Below are 27,559 nucleotides of genomic sequence, written 5' to 3' on the forward strand. Positions count from 1 at the left end.
AAGAAGTACTCAAACTTAAAGACAACTCCTTCCTTTTTTTATTTCTTGAGCATACAAAGAGAAAGAAAGCACCAAAGGAGTAACTGCGAACAAAAGCGCCAAGAGAAATCGATTTAGATGAAAAAGTGCATTATACGTATATACCTATATTTACATTTATTTTTAAAAAAATTTATTACTTTTTAAGTGAAATTAAAAAATTGTCTGTTATAAGAGTTAAAATTACATTTGTATATATGTTTTCGGAGTTTAGAGCTAACTGAAATATCAAATATTCCAATTTAAGTAGTATGAACGCGCTACGGTCAGACAATATATAACTACCAATTACTATAAATTAATGAAACAGAAGTTACCAACGTTGATTTAAAGAAAAAAATAAAAATTAAAGATTCTAATTCTCATCAATGAAATTTGATTATTTTCAATCCTCCAAAACCTGAAATAAAAAAAAAATAGTATCATTGTTTTGTCACGGATTTTCCGAAAATCTTGAAATTTCAAGTAAATTGATATTTCCTCGTCTCGGAAGCAATTTTTCGCGTTTGATAATTATTTTTTTCAATGCTAGAAGCCTTTTAAAAAACAGAAAAATTGATTCCAATTCGGGAAAAGCAGTGATTTCAATTTTTTGTCACGGATTTTACGAAAATCCCGAAATTTCAAAAAAAAATTGCTATTTCACCGCGGGGAAAAAACGCTGAGTAAATTTTGTTGCGGGTAATTTTAACCAATGCTAATTCACATAGACGGTGGCGCCGTCAACTAGGATAAAATTTGTTGCAGGTAATTTTTATACCGATTTTGGGGTAAAAATTCTACTTTTTTTTCGTGTGGCGACTTGGAAGCAATTTTTCTGTTTTTAAAAGGCTTCTAGCATTGAAATAAATAATTATCAAAAAAAAATTACTTCCAAAGCGAGGAAATAGCATATTACTTAAAATTTTAGGATTTTCGAAAAAAATCCGTGACAAAAAAATCAAAATCACTGCTTTCCTCGACTTGGAACCTTTTGCAATTTGTTTTAAAAGGGTTCTATAGCATTGAAAAATAAATAATTAAAAAAAAATTACTTTCAAAGCGAGGAAATAACAATTTACTTGAAATTCCGAGATTTTCGTAAAATCCGTGACAAAACAATGATAAATACTGTTTTTTTTTTATTTCAGGTTTTGCAGGGTTGAAAATAATCAAATTTCATTGATGAGAATTGAAATCCTTAATTGAGTCTTGAAACTTCAGTTTCATTACAATTATTATACTGTATGGTTAGTATTAGTTATTAGAAATTTATAATTATTATTTTAAACATAAAGCAAAATTTCTGTATTTATTTATTGATTTATTGATCACAAAAGCCCGCAGTCATTATTTGACCATAAATGGGCAACTACATAAGCTTACAAAATAATATAAAATTTTTTACTATTCTAACGAATCAATATAAGAATGAAGCGATTTGGTAAATTGGCCGATAGAATTAAAAAATAAGTCTAGATCGGGTATATTTTTTTAATATTTTTCTTTAATTTTGGTACGGTTTCACGGAATAACAAATGTTTTGTTGGTACTGTCACGTCACCGTAACTTTTACATTCATAATTATAAGAATTCTTTTAATCAATACCGAATTGTATGTCTCTGCGACAAACACCCGTGCCTTTGTTACGCATTTAAATGCCTTTCTCTTATGTAAACTCCCGCCCCATTATCGCGCGACTTAATGTATAAATGACCCTTGCGTTTTGTATCTTCCTATGTCTATATACTGTATTTCTAAAACATAGAAATAAAAGCGAGAAATCTTTTAATTCCCCCCATGTAACGAACACCTGTGGTATCATCACATTAGAAGAACCCTCTTCTTTAACGTTTAACTGAGAGAGAAGGACTCAACATCGACTTCCAAATTAGGGTGAAAATATATAGCACTATTCTCTTATATCGAAGGATTCGACATCGGCTTCTAAAAAAAGGGGTGAAAAATATATAGCACTATTCTCTTATATAGAAGGATTCGACATCGGCTTCTAAAAAAAGGGTAAAAATATATAGATATATTCTCTTATGAAAAATTAGGGTGAAAAATATATAGATATATTCTCTTATGAATATTCAATATAAAAGGACTACATTTTTATGGAGAAATCAGTTCTTAAATGAAGGGTAGAATGACAAAAGGGGTCAAGCGCCAATTTATCGAAAATGAGGTTTTTGCATAAAAAAATCAAGAAAATTCATTTACACATTTCTGTAGAAGGATTTCCTTTTTTATTGCGTATTTAAATCAGTTTTTAATAAAAATTAAATTAATAAAATAGCCTCAAATTTACTTTATTGCAACCTGATTGAAAAACAAAAGAAAGTGGTGAGTCAATAATATTATCAAAATAAAAAAAATATTATTTTTTTAGGTTTTATTTTAATATTTTATTTTAATTTTATTTCAATAATATTTTAATTAATAAAATTAATAATAATAATAATGCATTTTCAATTTTAAACGATTTTAAAATCATTTTGTTATTAATTTTAAAATATTTTTATGGTTATACTAAGCGAACAATTGAATTTAAAGATGAAAGTATTGCTCAATTCCAAAGCAAGCAATTAATTCGTAATTTTCTTGAAAACAAACAATTTTTTAAAGGAATTTTTTTTTCTATTCATTTCGTCGATTCCATAGAAAGAAACTAATTTTCCAGTTTTTCTTTAAACTGTATATTTTTTTTATAATTAATGCTTAAAGAAAATGTGCGCAGTTGATATAACCTCAAGGAACCACAGTTTTTTTTAATTTTATCGTTAATATGTAGGTTTATTTCAACAAATTGTTGTTTATTTATTAAAACATACTAATATATCGAAACGGTTTTCTCAGTTTTTTTTTAAATGACCTGCAAAATTTTTAAAAATGTTTTTTTTACTTCCTGTAAAAACAGTGAATTGGCGCTTGACCCCTTTTGTCATTCTACCCTTCAAATTATCTTCATACGTTTAACATCAACTTCATTCTTGGTACCAGTCGACGTCTTCCAGTTCAGAAATTACCACCGATACCGCCAGTTCTCAAATCATCTTCATACGTGTAACATCTACCAGTTCAGAACTTTTCATCATACACGGTACCAGTTCACATACGAAATCTAGTACAAGCGTTGTTACTCTGCTCGATTTCATACACAAGTTCGACTTAGAAGAATCTCTGTGTCAAGTGTTAAAAATTTCTACGTCAAGAAGAGCTGATTCAATCAACTGAACTCCGGACCTGTGGTCATCACCAAGGCCCGTCAACCTTCCTGTGAGCTCTTAAACTATACTGGTACCAGCCCTTTTACCTGCCAAATCAGAAGACACCACAGTGGTCCTCTTTCATACATCTTACATCTAAATTTTCAAGGTAAGTTGTAATACTTTTTATCAAAATCCTTCCTAATTCCTTATAAAAATTTGTAGTAACCTTTACATTCCTTGTTGCAGTGGAATGCTGAATTCCCCTTATTTCAAGAATGGTTGCTTCAGGATACTCTCTCTCAAAGATCAATTTTATAACTCTAAATGTTTGTCTAAATAAATTTGTAATCTTGTCATTAAAAATCACTATTCTCTTTCTTTCCTGTACCCTTAGCTCAGAGCCTTCTGCTCTGTAAATGAAACAGGAATTCACTGAATCACCGAGCGGCCACAAATAAAATAAAATATTATTTCTTTAGTTATTTCTCTATTTGAGACGTAACAGAGGAAGTATAATTTTTGGTGCATCGGCCGTTGTGAACAGGAAAGAGAATATAAATTTGAAATCTATGCACTAAAAATATAATTTTTGGTGTATCGTCCTTTGTGAACAAGAAAGAGAATATAAATTTAAAAACTATGCACTAAAAATATAATTTTTGGTGTTTTGTCCGTTGTGAACAAAAAAGAGAATTTAAACTAATAATATAAAAATCGATGCATTAACAGTATAATTTTTGGTGCATCATTTGTTGTGATAAAAAGAAAAGAGAAATTAAAAAAAAAAATCATTTTTCCTTAAATAATTTCAAATATATAAATGAGAGAGAAAAATATCCTTGAACCAACAAATCTAGAAATTCCTTTATTAATTTTTTTTATTTACACTCATAAACACAAATCAAAATTCTAAGTGAAAGTGATACAAAAGTGAAATAAAAAGCTTAGTTATGTCGTTACCTAATAATCAACAAGTATCTCTTCGCGACGCGTTAGAATTAGTGCCTGTGTTCGATGGAAAAAATATTCCAGTAGTTTCATTTATAGAAGGTTGCCATGAAGCAAAATTAATGTTGCCAGATTCACCCCAAGTGGAGGAAAATTTAGTAAAATTAATTCGTGGAAAGTTAATAGGAGAAGTTAGAAAATCAATATCGGGAAATATTTTTAAAACAATTTTGGAGTTAGAAGCTCATTTAAAGAAGATATATTTACCAAATAAAAGTATCTATCAATTGCAAGGAGAGTTAGGAAATATTTTTATGAAGGAAAGTGAAAGTGTCATATCGTATGCGAATCGAGTAAAAGAATTATCGGATCAGATTTTTGACTCATACAGATTATCGAGTAAAGACGGTAAATTATCCAAAACAATCTTAGAAACTTTAGAAGTAGATATAATATCTTGTTTTCGTCGAGGGCTACGTCCAGAATTAGAAATTCGAATTCCAGATTGCATAACTTTAAAAGAAACAACAAATAAAGCATTAGAGGCAGAACGAAAATTAAATGCGGTTGTAGAGCTTAGAAAAGAAAATTCTTGTAGGCCAAATAATGCAAAAATTACATTTGCTAGTGCAGATATAGTAGTATGTCAAAATTGTAATGTAGAAGGACATACTTCACGCACTTGTCGTAGGTCAGAAAAAAATCAATACTCAGCACAGCATAGGTACCAGCGCTCCGTATTCCGCATGAAGCAGAGACCACCTGTCTATTATCTAAGAAGAGGGATGTCCCCCTCGTTTAGTGAACAAAAGCATTCCCCTTTACAATTACGATTTTCGGGTTTTCCCCAAAATTTACATAATAGAACAAACTCACAATTTCCAAATAAAAATGATTTTCGTACTAATCAACAAAATAGATTTTTTAATGTTACTTGTAAATATTGCAAAAATCGTGGGCATGTTATTAAAAATTGCAGAAAAAGAGAATATAATAATTATAATCAAGGTCAACAGTATCGATCATCCACTTTAATGAACCAGGGAAACGAATAATACCTTCCCATATCGGGTACGATGGGACAGGTGCTAACAGAAAAAGCGTGCCTAAAAAGCAAATATCTGAACATTTAGAAACCATTCAAATCAATTGTACTAAAGGAAATATGATACCATCTATTTATGTTAATACAATTTCTAAACCACTTCATTTAATGATTGATACAGGAGCAGGATTAAATCTTTTAAAAGAAAAAATGCTTGATTCCACAATGACTTTAAATAAATTTAAAAAAATACAACTTACAGGTATTAATGAACACCCTGTACACACACTAGGTCAAACAAAATTAAATATCTTTGGTTATCCAACAACTTTTAACATAATACCTAATGAAGTTCCCATAGAAGAAGATGGAGTTTTAGGATCAGAATATTTTACAGATAATAATGTCAAAATTAATTATGCTGAAAAATGTTTAGAAGTCAAAGGAAAAATGTTCTATTTCGCATCAAGAAATTTTATTACTCTCCCACCTCGATCAATATCTGACATATTTTTATTTGTTGAAAATTCTAATTTAAAAGAAGGATATGTTCCACTTTTAAATACTGAACCTGGAGTTTACATAGGAAACGCTATAGTCACAAATAATAATGGTAAAGCATACGTAAAAGCAGCAAATACACTATCAAATTCAGTAAAAATACAAATTCCGAAAGTAATTTTACAAGAATATGACGAAGTTTTTAATAACTCCTCTGACACAAATCAAATTAAAAATAATAAAATAAATATTGATAATAGCACCGCGGAAAAATTATTTGACAATTTTGTATATTCAGAAACCTTGTGCGATAAGCAATTTGGATTTTATAATATTACGGGTAAAGAAAGAATTGAAAAAATATTAGATTCACTTCGTTTAGATCATTTAAAACCAGATGAATTAAAACATGTAGAAGCATTAATCAGGGAATATTCTGAAAGATTTCATTTACCAGGTGAATATTTAACAGCTACCAATGTTCTCCAACATAACATCCCTACTAAAGATGACGAACCAGTATTCACGCGACAATACAGATTTCCCCCAGTGCATAAAGAAGAACTTTTAAGACAAACAAGTGAACTTTTAAAAAATAAAATAATCAAACCTTCTCAATCCCCATATAATACACCGGTATGGATTGTGCCTAAAAAAAATGACAGTCATGGAAATAAAAAATGGCGAATGGTATTAGACTTTCGCAAGTTGAATGAAAAAACAATAACCGACTTTTTTCCGCTACCGAATATAAACGAAGTGCTCGAGACCCTTGGAAATGCGCAATACTTCTCTGTGTTTGATTTAGCTTCCGGTTTTCATCAAATTAAAATGAGCCCAAAAGATTCTCACAAAACAGCCTTTTCAACCCCATATGGTCATTATGAATTTGACCGTATGCCTTTCGGTTTAAAGAACGCGCCAAGTTGTTTTCAAAGATTAATGAATTGTTGTCTATCCGGTCTTATTGGTACAGATTTATTTGTATACCTTGATGATGTAGTAATTTTTGCAAATACTCTTGAAGAACATCAAGAAAAATTTGATAATTTTATGTCTCGACTGTGTAACGCAAATTTAAAATTGCAACCAGATAAATGCGAATTTCTCAGACCCGAAGTAGTTTATCTTGGACACATAATCGATAAAAATGGAGTCCGACCTGATCCGAAAAAAATAATTGCTGTTAAAAATTTTCCAGTTCCCAAAAACGTAAAAAATATAAAACAATTCTTAGGTCTTGCCGGTTATTATCGAAGATTCATTAATAATTTTTCTAAAAAATCAGGACCTTTAACACAACTTTTGAAAAAGGACGTAACTTTTCAATGGACAGAAAAACAACAAGTAGCTTTCGAAATTTTAAAAAATGAACTTTGCGAAGAACCACTCCTACAAAGACCAGATTTTGAAAAACCTTTTATACTTACAACTGATGCATCCGGTTATGCTATTGGCGGCATATTATCACAAGGCGAAATTGGTAAAGATAAGCCCATTGCTTATGCGTCAAGATCTTTAAACGAACATGAAGTAAAATACGACACTTATAATAAAGAGGCCCTCGCGATTGTATATTGTGTTTTACATTTTAGACATTTTCTCTATGGTAGGAGATTTAAAATTGTTACCGATCATAAACCATTATTATGGTTTCAAAAATCAAGTGATCCTTGTTCTCGCGTAACAAGATGGAAATTAAAATTAGCAGAATACGATTTCGAGATGTTATACAAGGCAGGAAAAATGAATGTTAATGCGGATGCATTATCCCGAAATCCAGTAACTTATGTGAAAAAATTTGATCGCTGCATCCCAGAATACGAAGAAGAAGAAAAAGAAGAATATGACAAAGAAGAAGACGACAATGAAGAAAACGAAAATTCAGATGAAATCGAAGATGATGGTGTTTATTGTAATAAAGAATTTACTGACAAAATAAATGTTGAAAGTGTATCTGCGAATAATGAATTAAATCTTGTTAAAAAAATAATAAGTTTGATATATGAGAGTACGAAAAATAAAAAAGTTAAAAATCTTTGTGAAAAAATTAATAATGAAGACTATCCGATAAATCTTGAAAGTGATAAATGTATTGCAGTGATGACTAGAAGAAAATCAAAGAAATTAAGAGAAGAAGCTACTAGTTCCAAGAATTTAAAAGAAAAAGTGCAACGTTCGTGTCAAAAATCAAGTGAAAAAGTGCAAAATTCAAGTGAAGAAATAAAAAATTCTAAATCAAAGAAATCTAATTCTAGTAATAAAATTGACGAAATTAAATCAAGGCGAAGTGAAATCAATGTGCGAAATTCGAAAAATGTGAAAAATACAAAATCTATTCAAAGTCCGCGAAATCAAGAAATTATTCAAAAATCCGTTCGAAATCTTAGAAATCGCGAAAATTTGCAAAAAATAAATTATAATGAAGATTTAATGACTGATGAGGATGAAAATTTCATCAAAAGAAAAAGAGGTAGGCCTAAAGGATCAATTTCTAAACAAAAAACGCGTAAAATTAGTGAAGATAATCAGTGCGAAAGTGAAGATTCAGAAGAAAATTCAGATCCAGAATATATTAAACAAAATCAATTTTATCAACCTTTTAGTGCGGAAGAATATATAAGTTCAAGTGATGATAGTGTTGAAGATTTTCCTCATGAAGAAATTATTGAAGATAGTGCGAAATCGAAAAGTAAAGAATATATAGAAGAAGAATACGATAGTAATTCCGACGATTTAGAGGAAATATATTTTCCTAATGAAATTTCAAATTCAAAACAAACTCAAAGAAAAATCAATAATGAGCATGAATGTCAACGCCCTCCTGCTGAGCCCCCTCCTGAGTTCCCCCTCGACCCTTTTCTAAACGAACAAAACGTGGGTGAATTAGAAAAATCAATTGATGGACCCTTATGTACTAATGTAGTGGAATGTAAAGACCAGTTAAGAATGCGGAAAGATAATTATGCGTACTTTTTATCTACAACAGGTGTCCCTTTAGATAATGGTTCTCGAAGTCTAAATAAACAAAATGAACTTCCTCAATTCAAAAATTTGTTAATTAATGAAGCTAAAGAAATTAAAAAAGGAAATTTTTTACACATTGCTTTACCAATTACTACAGAATCAAGTGAAAGTCTTACTCAAATAACAAATAATATCAAATTAACAATTGAATCATTTAAAAATTTAACAGAAAAATTAAAGTTAAAATCAGTTAGTATTGCAAAAACAACAGTCATCAATCACGTAAATTGGCAAGATATCGAATTAATTCTTAAAGAAACTTTTCAAGATTCTTGTACTAAAGTTATAATTTGTAAAGGTTATGTTCAATATGCAACAACTGAACAAAGACAAATTTTGATTGAAGAAGCACATTCCTCTGCTATAGGCGGTCACAAGGGAGTTACGAAAACTTATAATAGAATTCGGCAAAAATATTTTTGGGAAAATATGAAATTAGACATTCAAAAATATATTCAAGCTTGTTTACAATGTCAGTTGAAAAAGTTAGTTCGAGTAAAAACTAAAAACCCAATGGTAATTACTGATACACCAGGAACCGCGTTCGAAAAAATTTCTATGGATATAGTAGGACCTTTGCCAGCAACAGAATCTGGAAATGAATGCATTTTAACTATACAAGACTGCTTAACAAAATATTCTGTAGCAGTACCTTTACCAAATCAGCAGGCTAGTACAATTGCGGATGCTTTTGTAAAGAAATTCATTTGTACTTTTGGCTCTCCAAAAGGCGTTTTAACAGACCAAGGTACAAATTTTTTGAGCAATCTTATGAAGCGATTAGCAAAACGATTTCGTATTCGACAATTTAAAACTACTTCTTTTCACCCTCAATCAAATGGTTCATTAGAAAGATCGCATCATGTATTAGCAGAATATCTTAAACAATTCATCAATAAAAATACTCAATGGGATGATTTATTAGAATTAGCTATGTTTTCTTATAATACAAGCGTCCATGAAGGTACTAAATGTACACCCTATGAGTTAGTTTTCGGTAGATTACCAAGATTACCTTCAAGTCTACCACTTTTAGAAGAAGAAAAACTCGAAACCTATGATGACTATTTAGTAAAACTAGTTACAAAACTACATGATATTCAATCACTCGCGCAGAAAAATTTAATCGAATCTAAAGAAAAATCAAAAACTTACTATGATCGCAAAGCTAACCCTCAAAATTTTAAAATCGGAGATAGCGTATTTTTATTACAAGGTCCAAAACCGAAAAAGTTAGGTAATCAATATACAGGACCACATGAAGTGTTAGAAATATTAAGTAAAGGAAACATAAAAATTAAAATAAATAAATCACCAAAAATTGTACACATTAACAGACTTCGCTTATCTCATATTCATCATGCTAACCAAAATTAATTTAAACAATTCTATAAAATATAACAAGAATAGTGAATGAATTCAAATCTTAATACACATCCTTCAATATATTCACTAAATACACATAAACAAAACAATTTGCTTTTGTTATATTATTGTTTGCTCTTATAATTATAATTCTCCATTAATACAATTAACTTTTTATTAAAGTAAATAATCCAGTTTTGCATATTCTTAAGCATTAAAATACGAATAAAAAAAGGCATTGTCAGTAACAAAATAAATAAATATTATAAAAAAATATATAATTATCTGTAATAAATACAGATGACTCGAATTTTATATTGAACAACTGGAGTATTTTCTTAAGCATACATTTTAATTTTTAGATATAATAAAAAAGAGACATTAAATAATTGATAATAATATAGAGATATTTCTGTTTCAGGTGATTAAAATATATTATGGACATTCATTATATTAATATTTGCTATTTTTCTTCCAGGATCTATTTTTACATTATAAAATTTACTTTTTTTTTCTTTTAAATATTTCGTATAAGAAAGTTTCATATTAATATTTTGTTTTTTTTTTCCTAAATTCAAATATTCAAAAAAAAAAAAAAATCAATTTTTAAAATTTTTAAACTTCATTTTCTTGTAGTTCGTATCAATACCGAAATTTGATTACCACAATGTGACACGAAATTTTGAGATTTAAAACATGTAAATCGAGATTGAAATTTTTTTTTCCAAATTCAAAATATTCGAAAATTTATATAAAAAAAATGCCAGATAAAATCGTCAATATCTCGTAAACTATAAGCCTAATTGAAAAATGTCATCGATTTCAAAAATTATTTATTTAAAAAAAAAAAAACGAAAAGAAACATGTAGTCTTGAAAATGAGAACAACGTTACCTGATAGAATCTTATATTCCTATAGGTAATATGAACGGGCATGGTAAAAATAAGTAAATTTTCCAATTCGTGTTATGAAGACTTTATCAATCGAATTTAGTTTTCTAAACCAATATATTAATTACCGGAGTCGAGGAATTAAAAAATAGCAATATGTCATTTAGAACATGGAATGATTATATTGAAATCAAAAATTAAAAAAAACGAATTCTATTGATAAAGATAAAAAGAAAGATTGCAACTAATGTCACAATGAGTGTGTAAACAATATGATTGTAATATATCGACACTTAGAGTAAAAAAGAAAATTTTAATTAAGCAAATGCAGCTTATCTTGTGAGCAATGTTTCGAAAAATATCATATAGCAAGAAATTGTTACAATTAAAAAAAAAATGATGAACAAAAATTATCCAATTAATTAATATTAAAGCCAAAATTCTTTAAATCAATGTTGTAAATTCTATTCATGTCAAAACTTCGAATGCTTCTCGTTTTTCTCTTAAAGGAGGGAGGGATGTATAAGCTTATATAAATATGTTTCAAAAATTATACCTGCGTTCAGAAAGTAAAATGTTAGAAATTTTTTTTTTTTCTGCCTTCCTCCTTTTCGTAAATATATGTGGATGAAAATCTTTAACAAAATTATATAACATTTCAAAAGTATAAATTATGTATGAAAAAAAAAATAATTGAACTCTGTCATCATCAGAATGTAATCTATCCGTATGCACTATGTATTGAAAACTTATATCTTATTCTAAATTAACCAATGTGTAAAGAGCAAATAATAATAATGCATCCTTAAAATCTTCTATAATACATGGTATGAGTGTCTTTATAAATATAATTAAAATTCCTTTTTATATACTACTTCTACTAATTCTGTGAGCTTTTACGAAAGTATTTCAAATTTGTATATGTTTCTATGCATAAGATTTCAATCTCTATGATTAAATCATTTTTAAATCATGTATGATTATTAAATCAAAAATGATAGTATGGGATATGTGTGAAAATCTTTGAAATCATTAACAATAATATTCGTATGTATTTTTCAATATATATAAACTTGTATCTTAACTTGGTGTGAATAAGGTGTGAAACTATATTATGTGTATGACGTATTTTCTCTTAGGTCTTTTAAACAGTGATGTCTAAAAAACGTTACATAATATAATCAAAATTGTAAGTGACATTTCCCTCAAATAACTTAACTCTTCTCAAAAACTGAATTCGTAAATTATTCAATTTCATTTCTAATTTCCGAATTTTAAAGGGGGGAGGTGTCACGTCACCGTAACTTTTACATTCATAATTATAAGAATTCTTTTAATCAATACCGAATTGTATGTCTCTGCGACAAACACCCGTGCCTTTGTTACGCATTTAAATGCCTTTCTCTTATGTAAACTCCCGCCCCATTATCGCGCGACTTAATGTATAAATGACCCTTGCGTTTTGTATCTTCCTATGTCTATATACTGTATTTCTAAAACATAGAAATAAAAGCGAGAAATCTTTTAATTCCCCCCATGTAACGAACACCTGTGGTATCATCACATTAGAAGAACCCTCTTCTTTAACGTTTAACTGAGAGAGAAGGACTCAACATCGACTTCCAAATTAGGGTGAAAAATATATAGCACTACTGTTTTACGAATATTCAGTATAGAAGAACTCAACTTTGGCTTCTAAAAAAAAGGGTGAAAAATATATAGCACTATTCTCTTATATAGAAGGATTCGACATCGGCTTCTAAAAAAAGGGTAAAAATATATAGATATATTCTCTTATGAAAAATTAGGGTGAAAAATATATAGATATATTCTCTTATGAATATTCAATATAAAAGGACTACATTTTTATGGAGAAATCAGTTCTTAAATTATCTTCATACGTTTAACATCAACTTCATTCTTGGTACCAGTCGACGTCTTCCAGTTCAGAAATTACCACCGATACCGCCAGTTCTCAAATCATCTTCATACGTGTAACATCTACCAGTTCAGAACTTTTCATCATACACGGTACCAGTTCACATACGAAATCTAGTACAAGCGTTGTTACTCTGCTCGATTTCATACTCAAGTTCGACTTAGAAGAATCTCTGTGTCAAGTGTTAAAAATTTCTACGTCAAGAAGAGCTGATTCAATCAACTGAACTCCGGACCTGTGGTCATCACCAAGGCCCGTCAACCTTCCTGTGAGCTCTTAAACTATACTGGTACCAGCCCTTTTACCTGCCAAATCAGAAGACACCACAGTGGTCCTCTTTCATACATCTTACATCTAAATTTTCAAGGTAAGTTGTAATACTTTTTATCAAAATCCTTCCTAATTCCTTATAAAAATTTGTAGTAACCTTTACATTCCTTGTTGCAGTGGAATGCTGAATTCCCCTTATTTCAAGAATGGTTGCTTCAGGATACTCTCTCTCAAAGATCAATTTTATAACTCTAAATGTTTGTCTAAATAAATTTGTAATCTTGTCATTAAAAATCACTATTCTCTTTCTTTCCTGTACCCTTAGCTCAGAGCCTTCTGCTCTGTAAATGAAACAGGAATTCACTGAATCACCGAGCGGCCACAAATAAAATAAAATATTATTTCTTTAGTTATTTCTCTATTTGAGACGTAACAGTACACTGAAAATAAAATTTATTTGACTCAAATACCCAATTACTTGACTGTTATCAAATAAACATTTATTTGTATCAAATAAGTAATTATTATTTGTATCAAATAATTATTATTTGAGATATTTGTTTCAAGTACAGAACTTAATGATTTAAATACAATTTATTTAATTCAAATAAAAATTATTTGATTCAAGTAAATATTTATTTGATAATATTCAAGTAATCGAGTATTTGAATGAAATAAATTCTTTTTTTCAGTGTATATGGTCCACAACAAAATTTCCGGTTGATACACGTCTGCCAAAAAATGCTTGGAGAAAAGGCGAAAGTTTCAAGGTTTTAAACATTTATGACTTTCTTCAAAAGATATACAGTAGATTCTGACTTTTAAGAAAAGTTTTTGAAATTTTCTTGGCAACTTTCACCGTTAAACAAGTAATGCACACGTAAAATGCGTTCACTAAAAATGTGTACATAATGAATAATTCACATATTTTTAAAAATTCTTAAATTCTGCTAGAATTCTTAATAAAATAATAAAATGAGTATTTCTAAAATAAATTGAAAGTACAGGTATTTTTATTTAACCCTTTTGACGAATAGATATGAAGGTTGTGGAATAAGATATAATTGAGATTCCCCACTGAATAGATTTATGCCAAGACAATTTAAGTGTTTGGCGGATGTATTCCATATCAAAACGGATAAAATTTAGGAAAAGTTATGAGACATGCATGAGAGACATTCTTTGCGATAATATTTCTATTTCGCTTTTGATGCAAAGTATGACTGATTTCAATGGAAAAAAGATATGAGAAGAGAAAATTAAATCTTATTTTAATTTTTTATAAAAATATATCGCGTTTTCTCATAGATGAAATATAATTTATTCAAATAGAAACATCGTAATTAATTATTTTCCATTTCTCAGCATAATATAACGTTGGAAATAATTTATTTCCAATAATAGTTTTAAAAAGTTAAAAAGATATATTTTACAAGTATATGTTATCAATTAAACATAATAAGCAATGCAAATTGAAAGGTTCATGCAATAATAATAATACAATCAAACATATATTGCATAAATTGTAAGTGGTTCACACAGCTCGTCAATTGTTACTTGATGGAAGCAACCTGTACTTTCGCACACGCTAATATGTATTCTACAGAAGAAGAAAAGTGTAACCTTGTAATACTTATAGAGATCATTCACTTCCCTAACATAGTTAATACTGTCTTTCTCGCGTAGGTGGACGACCTTTTCTCACGTCAATGTTAAAATGATGTTCGATTATTATGGAGAAGGTCACGAGACCAGTCACGAGCGTATTCGCCAATTCTTCTTTTTCATAACAACTTTTTTATTTTTAAACTTTTTTAATAAGATTTTTTTTCTTTTTTTTTTGTGAAAGGAAAATTCATGTATAACAATTAACGAACGATCCAACAAAGATTATCTGTCAAGAGACGCAATATGTATAAGAATTTCAGACAATAAAAATAATTGAATCTGTAGATGCATGTCAACTTGCAGCTGAACGCTCAGTTGCACATAGAAATAATGTCAGAACTACAAGAAAATTGCGAATCCTCAGGAATAATCATATCTTTTAAAAAATCGAGTACATAGACTTCTTTAGAACAAGATATATTTTTACCTTATTCTTTTCTAAAATAACATTGTTAAATTCTCGTTTGTCACGATCTCGTAAATCTACTTTTTTATTTTTCTTGATACTGTATAACTATATGAACGTGTGAAAATTGCAATACTTGATTCTTATATGGATAAAACAAAAGAAATATATTTATGTGAATAATTTGATAATATAGATAAAAATATACAATTCTTTTAATCTAGAAAAAAGGTTTCTTTGGCAAATTTTTCTTTGATACAAAGACAATTTATATTTGTTTCAAACAAATTATTTTTGATTACAAAAAAGATTATTTTCGTTTCAAAGAAATTTTTTATTTAATTCAAATAAATGTTTCTTTGACCCCACACATAAAAAAAGGAATTCCTATGACAACAAAAAAGTTTGCTACGATAAACAATATCAGTCTTAATTTTTAAAAATTTACTGTCATAGCAAACTTCTTTGACCCCACAGCAAATTTGTTCGCTGTCCCTAAATTAGCTAACGTAATTTGATGTGGCAGCAAATAATTCGCTGTCACAGCAAATTTTTTCTATGCGTACATATCATTTGGAATGAAAGAAAATAAGTCAAAGAAATTTGTTTCTTTAAATCAAAGAAATCTTTATTCTGGGTGTATAGTAATTAAAGTGAAGTAAAAAATTTAAGTAAAATTGATAGCTTTGTTATCGAGATTTGTTTACAAATGTGAAAGACGCAGATTTAGAAAAAAAATTGTATCAATTTTCCGATTACTTTCTGCCATATAATATAAGATGCGCCGCATCAATCATAGAACTCGACAGAATCAATTTTTCATTGGTTTTTTGGAATGACGCTTTTTTGCTTAAAAGAATTTTCCCTTTTCTCGTTTATTTTTCAGAATTCTTTTTCCCGTTTTATTATAGCTCTAAAAAAAACTATATGTTCTCCATTCATTAAATGGATGCGAGGTCCAGCTGAAGGGTGAATATCTGCCTTTCCACTCAATTATATTTTTTACGAACATGTAGCATTGGGATTTCAATCTTCAAGTGGAGAAAATAGAAAAGAGAGACATTTAAGTTACTTTATTCCATCTTTGTACAGAAAAAGGGAAAACGAAAAAGTCTAGAATTCGATACTGATTGCGTCTAAACAAAGAGAACGTATAACGAGCACCCATTAAAATGACGAATAAAAGAATTTTTCTTTGTTTTTTAAGTGAATTTTTATAACTAAGCAACAAAAATTTAAACCAAATTCAAAGTTGACTCTACAAAAGAGTTTTTTTAATTCACTTAAATTAATTAAATTTCAATTTAAAACAAGAGGCGAGTATCAATTTAAAACAAATTTCGAGTCATTTTTTCAATACCTGAAATTAATTGATACGTCTCTTGTTTTGAATTGACATTTTTTTCAGTATTGTGAAAAAATAATTTATAATAGAAAACAAATATATATATTTTCTAAAGTGAAAAGAAATTTGTATGAAATAATAATTTTGAATTTTAACAAAAACTGGAGTATTCGATTTAAAACGAATATTTGCAAGAGCTAGTCATGATGAGATTATTATTTGAGAACACCGGATAAATAGGGAATGAAAAATGAGCTTTACTTTTATATCACTGAACCATAAAAACGCCAATTGTATTCTTCAAATTTCACCATAAAAAAACTAACAAAAATTGAGAATACGAGAGAGACGTTTTTTAACTAGAAATATCTTTTACAAAAATGACTAATGGCACATACAACAAAAAGGTACTTCAGAAAAGTTGAAATTTTATTATTTTTCCAGTATAATATATTTTATACACCTTAACGACCCATGTCAAATTACAGAATTTTATTTAATAAAAAAGAAACCCACTGATTTAATCAGTTTAATATTGTAAAAAAAACAAATGATTAGAAATTTGTTTAAAGGAAATAAAAGAAAGACGCTTTTATTGTGAATTTCCTCTTGTCAGAAACACAAGTATAAGCAGTTTACTAACCTAAATAAATCTACTATCGCGTGTCAGTTGCAGCGAAACAATGTTAACAAAGTTGTAATGGCTAAATATATCTATATCAACAACTTTTAAACTGTTGTGTTCAGTGATCAGATTTAAATATACACATTAACCTATTGTATCAAGTCGAAAATTTTCCGCGATTGTTATTAACATAAAACAAGTATATTTTTTTAAATTCATTTTTATATAAACTAGTTTTTTTTGCAAAGGTTAATACAAAATCATTTTTCGATATTATGTAATGAGAATTCAAAAATATAATTTGAAATGATGACCTTTTAAGAGATACTCACACCAACAAAAGGAATTTATCTCGATTAGAAAGGAAAATTTAAATTCAAGAATGTCAATATGATTATAATAGCAATAAACTATGAATGATTATATGGACAACAATGAAACTTTTAAACTCGATTTACAGCGAATTAAGAAATAACAACTGATTATATCATTAAAAAAAATGTAATTTTTATAAAAATAATTTCTTGGAATTGAGAATCATTAATAATAATTTTTAAAAGCGACCAAGACACTTGATGTAATTTTAGAACTCTCCTCTTCACTTTAAATCGATCAAAGTCGCGGAACAATAGTGATTGAACACTGTTCATTGTCTATAGTGAAAGGAAAGGCGTGTGTGCGAAAGTCAAGTTGAATATCATGAGAATCAACTGATGTGTTAGAGAACACGTAATAACGCGCTGTGGAATGGCACGTGCCGAGATAAGATGCAAATTTCATATATATCAACCAAATTATTTCAATTTACATTTAATTGGAAATTTCCTAAAATATAATAAGGATAGTACACTGAGAAATATATGCTATTGAATCAATAGCATTTCTGCCAAAGGTATAAAAATTATTTATTCAAAAGCATATGCTATAGAATCTATAAAATATTTTACAAATATTATAGCATATGCTTTTGAATCAATAATTTTTATACCTTTGGCAGAAATGCACACATTAAATTAAAATTATCAAATTGATACCAAAAATATCAAATTGATATAAAAATTTGTATCAATTTGACATTTTTGGTATCAAATTGATACTTTTAAATTAGTGTGCAGTTGATTCAATAGCATTTTTTTCTCAGTGTAAATAAATAATATACGAAGAGGATTATGAGTGATCCAACAATTTTCATTACAAATTCAATAAAAACTAAAAAAAAAAAAGCTGAGGCAACTACAAAAATCCATATACAGGACATGGAACACATTATGATATATAGGAGTCGAGTGAAAATTCCATGAATAACAGTGACAAGAATTTTATTGATATTCATTGCGCGACACGCATGATGGAGCAAATCATTGAATCGCATTAACCGCGAATGTCGCATAACTGAAACTGTACACGTATATTACGTGGAAAGTGAAACTCTCAACCTTTACCATAAATGTTCCATCCCTTTCTAAACAACTGTAGTTTCTTGCTATATACTAGTTAATGAATAATTAACGCGACAGAAATTCTACAACTTTTTTCGTTTTTTGAAAATCTCCCCGAAAATGCAAAATCAATTTTATGATGTTGCGAAAATTTTTGACTACAGTAAATCCTCGTTAAAACGAACTTGAAAGGACAGAAAAATTTACCTGTTCGTGTTAAAAAAATTCCACATTCCTTATTCCCCATACCGGATTCCGCTTTCAAAATTCCGTATTTCAGATTCCGGATTCCACTTTCAGAATTCTGGATCCCACATTTCGTATTCAAAATTCTGGATCTCACTTTCAAAATTCCGTATTACACGGAAAGGAAATGCTATCGAAATTTCAGCCATAAACTTATGGTTGAGATTTCTGGTTGAATTGGTTATACAGTCTGTCAAATTGGCAGGTAAGTTAGGTTATATTAGCCATGTGAAGTCTGATTCAGAAATCTTGCTATTTGGAAGTACACAGTAAAAAAAAGTCTTAAACCGTTTACACCTTAAATTAAGCCCATATATTTTGCATAAGTCTGTCCTTTTTTAATTGGTCTGACTCCGTTTACACCTTAAATTCAGCCTCAAAAATAGGCTGAAATCAAGATTTCTTTTTTAGTGTGTACTATTCATTTGGTTGGATTACCCAAACTATATGGCAGTAACAGTGCCATGTTAATTCAGTTATACGATATGACAGAAACAGCAAGAATTATGGCAGTAATTACGAAAAATTTCTTTCAGTGTAGGGATTCCATATTCTGGATCTCACTTTTCACATTTCGGATTCCACCTTTTACATTCCGTATTTCGGATTTCACATTTCGGATTCCACTTTCATAATTCCGGATTCCATATTACACATTCTGAAAGTTAAATTCGGAATGTGGAAAATGGAATCCGCAATATCTCAACCAAAAATTTCAGTATTATACCAGAGTTAACTACTGGCGCAGTACTGGTTTAGTATTGGCTGCCGAGGCTGGGCAGTCTGTACTGAACAAGTACTGGTATTTTAATTGTATCAGTACTGGTGCAGTACCTCCCTCCCAGTCCCTGAGACTAATTCCAAAACATTTTGCAAGTTTTTTTTTATTGTTTTCAGATATTTAATAAACCAAAAAAAATTTTAAACGATCAAACTAAAAATAAATTACAAAAGTACCAGTACTCAGCCAGTACTGAACCAGTAGTGGTTACCAGTACTGGTGCCAACTCTGCAGCCAATACTGGTAAAATGTTATCATCCCAAAGTTACGCCAACTCTGGCGCTAATACTGGGTGCCAGTACTGCGCCAACACTTGTCAGTACTGCGCCATTAGTAAATTTTTGATTGGGATGGGATCTGGAATGAGGGATCCGGAATGAGGAAAGTAAAATACGGAATATAGGATTCGGAATACAGAATTTTAAAAGTGGAATCCGGAATGTGGAAATCGGAATATGAAATCCGGAATGTGGAATTTTACATTCGGAATGTGTAATCCGAAATATGAAAAGTGTAATCCGGAATGTGAAAAGTGGTATCCTGAATACGAAATTAGAAAAGTGGAATCCGGAATACGTAATGTGGAAACCGGAATATGGAATCCAAAATGTGGTATACGGAGTGTTAAAAGTAAGATCCGGAATTTGGGATCCGGAATTGTGAAAAGTGGATTCCGGAATACGGAATGTGAAATCCAGAATGTGGAATCCGGAAAAATTTACGTAATTGACCCCCTGAACTGTTGCACTGAATCACTGGAATCAAAAATAAATTAAGAAATGGAAAAATTAGTGGAACAAAGGCCTTTAGGTGGGAATCTCTTAACTTTTTTGCTCCTATACAATGTACTTTAATATATTATTAAGAAATATAGTTAGTAGTAAGAGCCTTAAATATTGTTCGAGTTTCGTGTTAACAGCTCTCCAAATCTGAATTAGTAAAAATGTTTACTAATTTAAATTAATGACTCACTTTTTGCTTTAGAATTAGTTAAATTTTACTAATTGTTAGTAAAGGTTACTAATAATTAGTAAAATTTTACTAGTTGAGAAGCAAAAAGTGAGTCACTAATTCAAATTAGTAAACTTTTTTACTAATTCAGATTTAGAGAGCGAGGTGCGTTTAATGCAATTTACATAGGGACCGAAATTTTTGTTCGTATTAACCGGGTGTTCGTGTTATCCGAGTTCATATGTTAACGAGGATTTACTGTATTATAAAATAAAAATATTAATAAAACAAGAGTCAAGATTTCTCGCTAAAATTCAAACGAAAAGCGCAATTCTGAAAATTATACAAAGTAAATTACTATCAGACATATATAGATATAGATGAAAAAAAACTTGGCAATCGTAATATGCGAATTTCGTGAAATGTAGAATTACAGAGGATGACATGAAGCATCATAAAAAGTCGTTCTCGTTGTAGCATGCCAGAATTTCCAAGTGTTTTTACTGAAAGAGGATATTCGTATGGTGAATCACCAAAAAGGTTAAACTTTAATGCAATGAGCAAAGTGTTTGTTACATAGTAACGTCAGCAGGAGTTTCCATTTTAGCTACACTGAAAAAATTTTGATGCAGCAGCTGCCCAAACGAAAAATTTCTATATTCAATTACCTTCATATACTTAATATTTGCCATGAGATTTTATATGAGTAAAAACTGAATGTAATAATTTTTCGTTTGGGACAGCTGCTGTACAAAATTTTTTTCTATAGACAAGTCTAGATTAGTCTTCCTAATTCCTTTGAATCATCAACAATTGGACTTTGACTAATTCATCAGATTGGGGAATATATGGAATGCAACTCTTCTCTAATTGATTGTTTGTAATTAATCAAAGAAAAAATTAACCATTCATTCGATATTTAATTAACAAAATTATGTAAATATCGTTTTAAATTTGGTATTTCACATAAATAGTGTTTGATTTCATATAAACCACATTCAATATTTACATGTTCATTTAATATCAACATTTTTGAATTATTACTGATAATTTCAGCTGTTACTTAAAAGAATATTTAATTAAATTCAATTTTTATTTTAAAAAAACATAATTAATAGAAAACACTTACCGAAAGACACTCTCATCATATGAAAGAAGAATTCTAAGAGGTTGACTGATGCTACGCTTCATTATTTTGTGTTTAGGTTCAATGTGCACACCGTGTATCACCTTTTAAAAAACAGAAAGAAATGTAAATAATTATTAATCAAATAATTTAAATAAATTTATATAAATATTCTTATTCAACACAATGATTACAAACTGATATTTGAGTAAAGGAATTTCCTTTAACAATTTAAAAAAAACATTTGATTTAGCTACAGCAATGTCGAATAAGTTTTACCTTGTATTTTGTTTTTTGATATATACACAAATACATATTGGTTCACTTTAATTTCCTTAGTTTTCTTAAGAATATAGTACTTTTCTTTTGTAGTACATACTCCTTTTGTGGTTTCAACTTGTTCACATTTATCGGGGTTAGTTTGATACAATGATATATGCCTCTTGAAAAGAGAACGTAAAAGATACCTTTCTTTAGACGTAAAGTCAGATTTTTATTTCTTGTTACTTATTATACCTTCATTTTTTTTTATTAGAATACCTTTTAAATATACCAAGTTTTCCACCCCTACTGCTGTCCCTTTTATATACATATGTTACATTTGTTCCTTTCATAAGTTATTTTTCTCTTTATTTATAACTGAATTTTATTGAGGAACAACTCTTTTTTAATACTAAAAAAATTTTTCAACAAAAGTAAGTAATGTTCGCTTTAATATTTTTATAAATTAACTAAATGAAAAATGGTTTAAAGAGTAATGTTATTTTATTTATTTTTAAATAATTCACAGTAAAAAAAATAAGGATTTTCAATTTCCTAGATTCGTTGCTGAAATAAAGAATTTAACGAGCAAGAGGGATGAAAGGAAAGACATGTTTCCATCTCACAGGAAACATTTTCGAGATGTAAGTGTTTGTGCGAATTGTCGAAAATACTCGGCAGACTTTCCGTTGTATTGCAGTAGAATTCAGTTAGACAAAAAGTCACTACTCCCACAACTCGTTTGCAGACAAGCAGATGGATAGACGGATTTCAGGTTTGTCTTGTTACAACTTTTGTTACACCTAAGATACGACCCTGTTTTTTTTTTACTCAGAAACTGAGGAAATGATTTACTCTAGTAAAGTTTAATAAAAAAAAAACAAAGATAGTAAAATACAGAAAATATTTATTTATCTTAATTTTTTTTTAAACAAATGAAAATTTGCTATTCATACTTGTAAATAGATAGTATAAACTGATATGTGGTCTATCTGAGTAGTCAAAATTCAATTACAACCCGCATTAATAATAATTGGTGCTGTCATTCACTCTATATCTTGATCAGGCGACTGATAAACTAATTTTAAACTTGAAAGTTTTTAAAACTTTAAAATGCTTTTGAAAGAGAACATGTATATAAGTGGAATAACAGTAAAATAAAACTCACAAGTTTTTTCCCTTACGTTTTGTTGTACCCTTTCAAGCTCTTAACTTCCGGTTGCTTTTAATGTTTAGTAGCAAGTTAAAGATAACACGCGAAAAAGTAACTCAGCATAAATTCTTCACAATATTTTATACATTGGAATTTTAAAAATAATGGGATAATTAAATATTGTATAAATTAGAAACAATACAATGGAATAATAAAAATAGGAGTAATAAAGCTAAAATATAGTTAATAATAACAAAACAAAGTATAGGATTTATAATCTTAAAAATCAATTAAAACTGTAACCAAAAACATAATGAAAAACAAATATTAAGTTTAAACGAAAAAATATTCGATTCATTGGTTCTACGGCTTTACAAATATTGAGAAATAATATTATTTTTTGTTTGTAAAATATTTCGGACAAGAAAAAAATTATTCTTTGATTTCTATATTCTATTGATTACTTTTGTAAGGTACTTGAATTGATTCTACTTCATTTTTTATAGGCACTATTGACAAAAAAGAAATAAACAAAAACTCGTTATGAAAACAAAAATGATTACAGAAACACTCCAATATTGACTATAAATTGTACATTTTTCCTAACATAATTCGATTGTGTAAATAAATAAATCCTTTTTTTAAATTAAAATTATGGTATTTATTTGATAATAATAACCGATTACTTGAATCAAATAAATAATTTTTTCAGTGTGAAAATGCATTTCTTTAAAAAGAATTTTTTACCGTGCACGCTTGTTAATTTGCATTATAAAATCTTATGAGCATAAAATTAGTTATATAAAATTTAAAACATTAAAAATTTGATAACCTTCATCGATTAAATCATGTTATTACATACTGGAGTCAAACTCCCTCTGGTAATTTTAAACCCTCAATTAATAGTTGGTAGTAAACTTGATAATTGCTGAGAGTTATAAAAATATCAAAAAATTAAAGAAGGTAATTCAGATATAAATATTAAGTTATTAAATATGTTAATATTAAACAAGAAAAAATGATTTGTAAAAATAAATAAAAAATAATCTGTCTGAGACATTTTAATTTTTCATTTAAAGTAATTAAAATCTTGTCTAGATATTTTTCGTTTTGGCTACAGCTATAGACTTGTGATAAACCTACAAATGGAAGTATGCCAATTATTGAACCACGAGAGAGAAAAACAAAAGACACCTATAGCAACATTTTTATAACACAAGAAGTGCAGAAAAAACGTTTAAATACTTTTTTCTTTCAGAAGACTTTTTTCATGAATATTATATAATAATGAAAGTAATTAAAGACATATTTCAAAATAAATTTGTAATTTATAAAATTTTACAATAATTTGCCTTCAAAGCAAAATTTAATTCATTACATTTCCAACTCGAACTATCCTTTCAAACAGATGAAATCTGCAAATTTTCAATAATTTCTAAACTAAACTGATTTTAATGAGAGTAAATTCAAATTCTAGAATTAGATAAACAAAAAATGATTAATTCATTTTAAGACTTAACTCTGTTATTAATTTGAAACATTTAATTAATATATATATATATATATATATATATATATATATATATACATGTGTGAAAAGTATAAAAATGTTTTTCGATAAAAAAAATTTAATTAACGAACCAATGAAAAGTTTTCCAATTTCAATGCTCAGAGAGAATCAGTCAGGAATTTGTTCAAATTGTTATATTTGTTGAATTATAGAGGTGGAAGTTGGAAAATATATGACAACTATGTTCGTGCTTAGTTTGGAAAATACAGAGCAATGAAAATTGCTATCGTCAAAGTTTACTCCCATCATATACAACGCACAACTACACTTTATTAACGAAATCAATTTGTGTAATTCATTTTTAATTAAATTTTGAAATTCATCCAGTTTATTTTTCTATTTTTAAGAAAAAGTCGAATCCAAATTGAATTTAATTAAATTGAAATTTAATAAATTTTTGCAGGTCATTTGAAAAAAAATATATCACAAAGAAAACATTATGATTTAATTAAATATGTAAATTTCATGTCGAAAAGGGAAATTTTTAATTTCAATATTTATATATCCATATATTTTTTAATCAAAGCTATCCTATAGCTATACTCTGTTATCATTTTTCAACGTTATTACTTTTATTCTCAGTCTCTTGAGTAGTACGAGTCAAGCTCAGGTCCGCCTTTATACACATATATACAAAAGTTTATTCTGTCGTGCTTTAAAAAAAGACGTTTTTTTTCATTCTTAATAATATGTTACAGAAAAATGAAAATAGAATTTTTAATGTCAGATTATTTGTCTCTTCACCGCGTGTTATCCAATTTTATTTAACCTAAAATCATGCGCTTATTTCCAAATCTGCATGTTTAGAGGTTGAAAAGAGGTCTTGGAATTTTTTCTTAATTTGAATTTTTCGAAGTTTTATTCCTTCTAAAAGTTTTATAGTATTACGACAAAGACCAATAAATATATCTTCAATAGGGTCAATAAATAATGTCCATAAGAAAAAAAATCCAATTTTTACATTTTTTCGTTTTTTTTTTTGTTTTTTTTAACCTCTTTTACGCCTCTCTAGTCATCTTTAAACCATCCTTTCAGCCTCCAATATAGCAGATATTTCCACTTTTGCAAATTCGCGTTCAAAAAGAGGGTATGAAAGTGTTGAAGAGAATAAAAGGAGGATAAAAGGAGGTTTTTAGAGAACTTATAGAGAGTCTAAATTTCGACTCGGGAAAAGAACAAATTTTAAAAAAAAGGCAGTTACTACTGTTGCAATAACTAACTATAAGAGCGCATTTTCCGAACGTTTTAAACTTCAATGCGTGTCGTAATTTGTGCAAATAAGTATATACTCAAACACAGATGGTGACAAGATTTTACGTATTTGACGCTAAAGCATCTCTCTTGGGTGATCAACTTTCTAAAACTTAAGTATTATATAATAGATATTTTTAATGCAATCGAGGAATCTTTTAAGGAAAAACTATTTTTTACTATTTTCCAACAACTTTTTTCAAACGCCTTTAGATAACTTTAAATTATTACAAAGTTTCATTAGCAGGTGAACGTTTACTGAGATTATTATAAAGTATTTAATAGTCATGTCACGACATCTTGATTCTATTAAAGAGATGTTGCCAATCTATTGTCGATCAGGCAGAAAGCTAAACCAAAATGAAGACCGTCACGATCAAAGAGCGAAAGGACTTGACACGTACTAGAAACTTGGAAAATTCAATTACGATCTAGTCAGTGTCAATTACGACTTGGAAACTTGGATAATTCGTGAACAATGCGAAAAATCAATCCAATAAGAGCTCAGAAAAACTCAAATAAAAAATTATACTCAAAATACTTTCTCATTCAATAAGTAGCTTTTTAAAGTTTAATTTAACTTATGCAGAGTATACTTCAAATTATAAGAACACAGAAAATTAAAAGGCATTAAAATAAGCTGCAACGCTTATTATTTTAATCCAATTTTGCTTATTTTAATACCAAAATGGATTAAAATAAGCAAAATTGGATTAAAATAATATCAGCGTTTCAGCTTATTTTAATGCCTTTTAATTTTCTGTAAATAGCAGAAAATTCCGTTATATTAATATAAGATGCAACTCTTATTTTAATACAATTATTAAAAAATATATATATAATAGTATTACACAATTTTCTGCGATAAAATAGCAAAAATAAAAAGTGTATTTCATTCTAGAAGAGATAATATTTGTATTACACAGAGACACTTATGATAAGAAGACAAATATACACACCTGCTTATTTATTTAGTGTAAAATGGAATTCATTTGTCTATGCAGTATTCTCGCGCAAATTCTCTCAAGGTAAATAAGGCCATTTCCCATGGAAACATTAGACTCGGGATTAAATTGAGCAAACATTAATATACAAGGTGCGTAAACTGAGCATGATCTTATTATAAATAAGTTCACAATTTTAAAAAGTTGTAATATTTTATTTTTTTCATTGATATGCAAATTATTTTTTTCTCAAAAGAAAAAAAAAGAGAAAGAGAGCGCTAAAATTTCAATAAGAAAAACAGAACGTGTAGCGAAAGTGAAATTAACGTCGTGGAAAATTAATCATCACAGGTAGTATAAATACGAAAAGAAAAACAATGAGACACAAATGATTCTAAAAATCTTCCGTTTGACAAAAAGAACAAAACCAAGTTGCCAATTACAATCAAAAAGATATTTTATGATTCCTGTTCGTTATATGAATATGTTTTCAAAGGACGTTCAGTGATATTAATTGGTTGATGAAAGTGTCTAATACTTGTTTAAAAAATGTGAAGAAATATAATCTTACTGT

At 28.4% G+C, this 27,559-nt stretch overlaps 1 protein-coding gene across 1 annotated transcript in view; it reads right to left on the reverse strand.

The window, feature by feature from the left end:
- Positions 1-27,559, reverse strand: part of LOC127279050 (leishmanolysin-like peptidase) — a 62,785-nt gene that overhangs the window by 18,429 nt on the left and 16,797 nt on the right. Inside the window, exon 2 of the mRNA XM_051301156.1 lies at positions 21,810-21,910. Within this exon, the coding sequence (XP_051157113.1) occupies positions 21,810-21,910 (101 nt within the window). The remainder of the gene's footprint in view (positions 1-21,809; positions 21,911-27,559) is intronic.

This window comes from Leptopilina boulardi, unplaced genomic scaffold (genome assembly GCF_019393585.1).
Source record: "Leptopilina boulardi isolate dan_hultmark-lab unplaced genomic scaffold, ZJU_Lbou_2.1 LbouV2_214, whole genome shotgun sequence".
NCBI lineage: Eukaryota > Metazoa > Arthropoda > Insecta > Hymenoptera > Figitidae > Leptopilina > Leptopilina boulardi.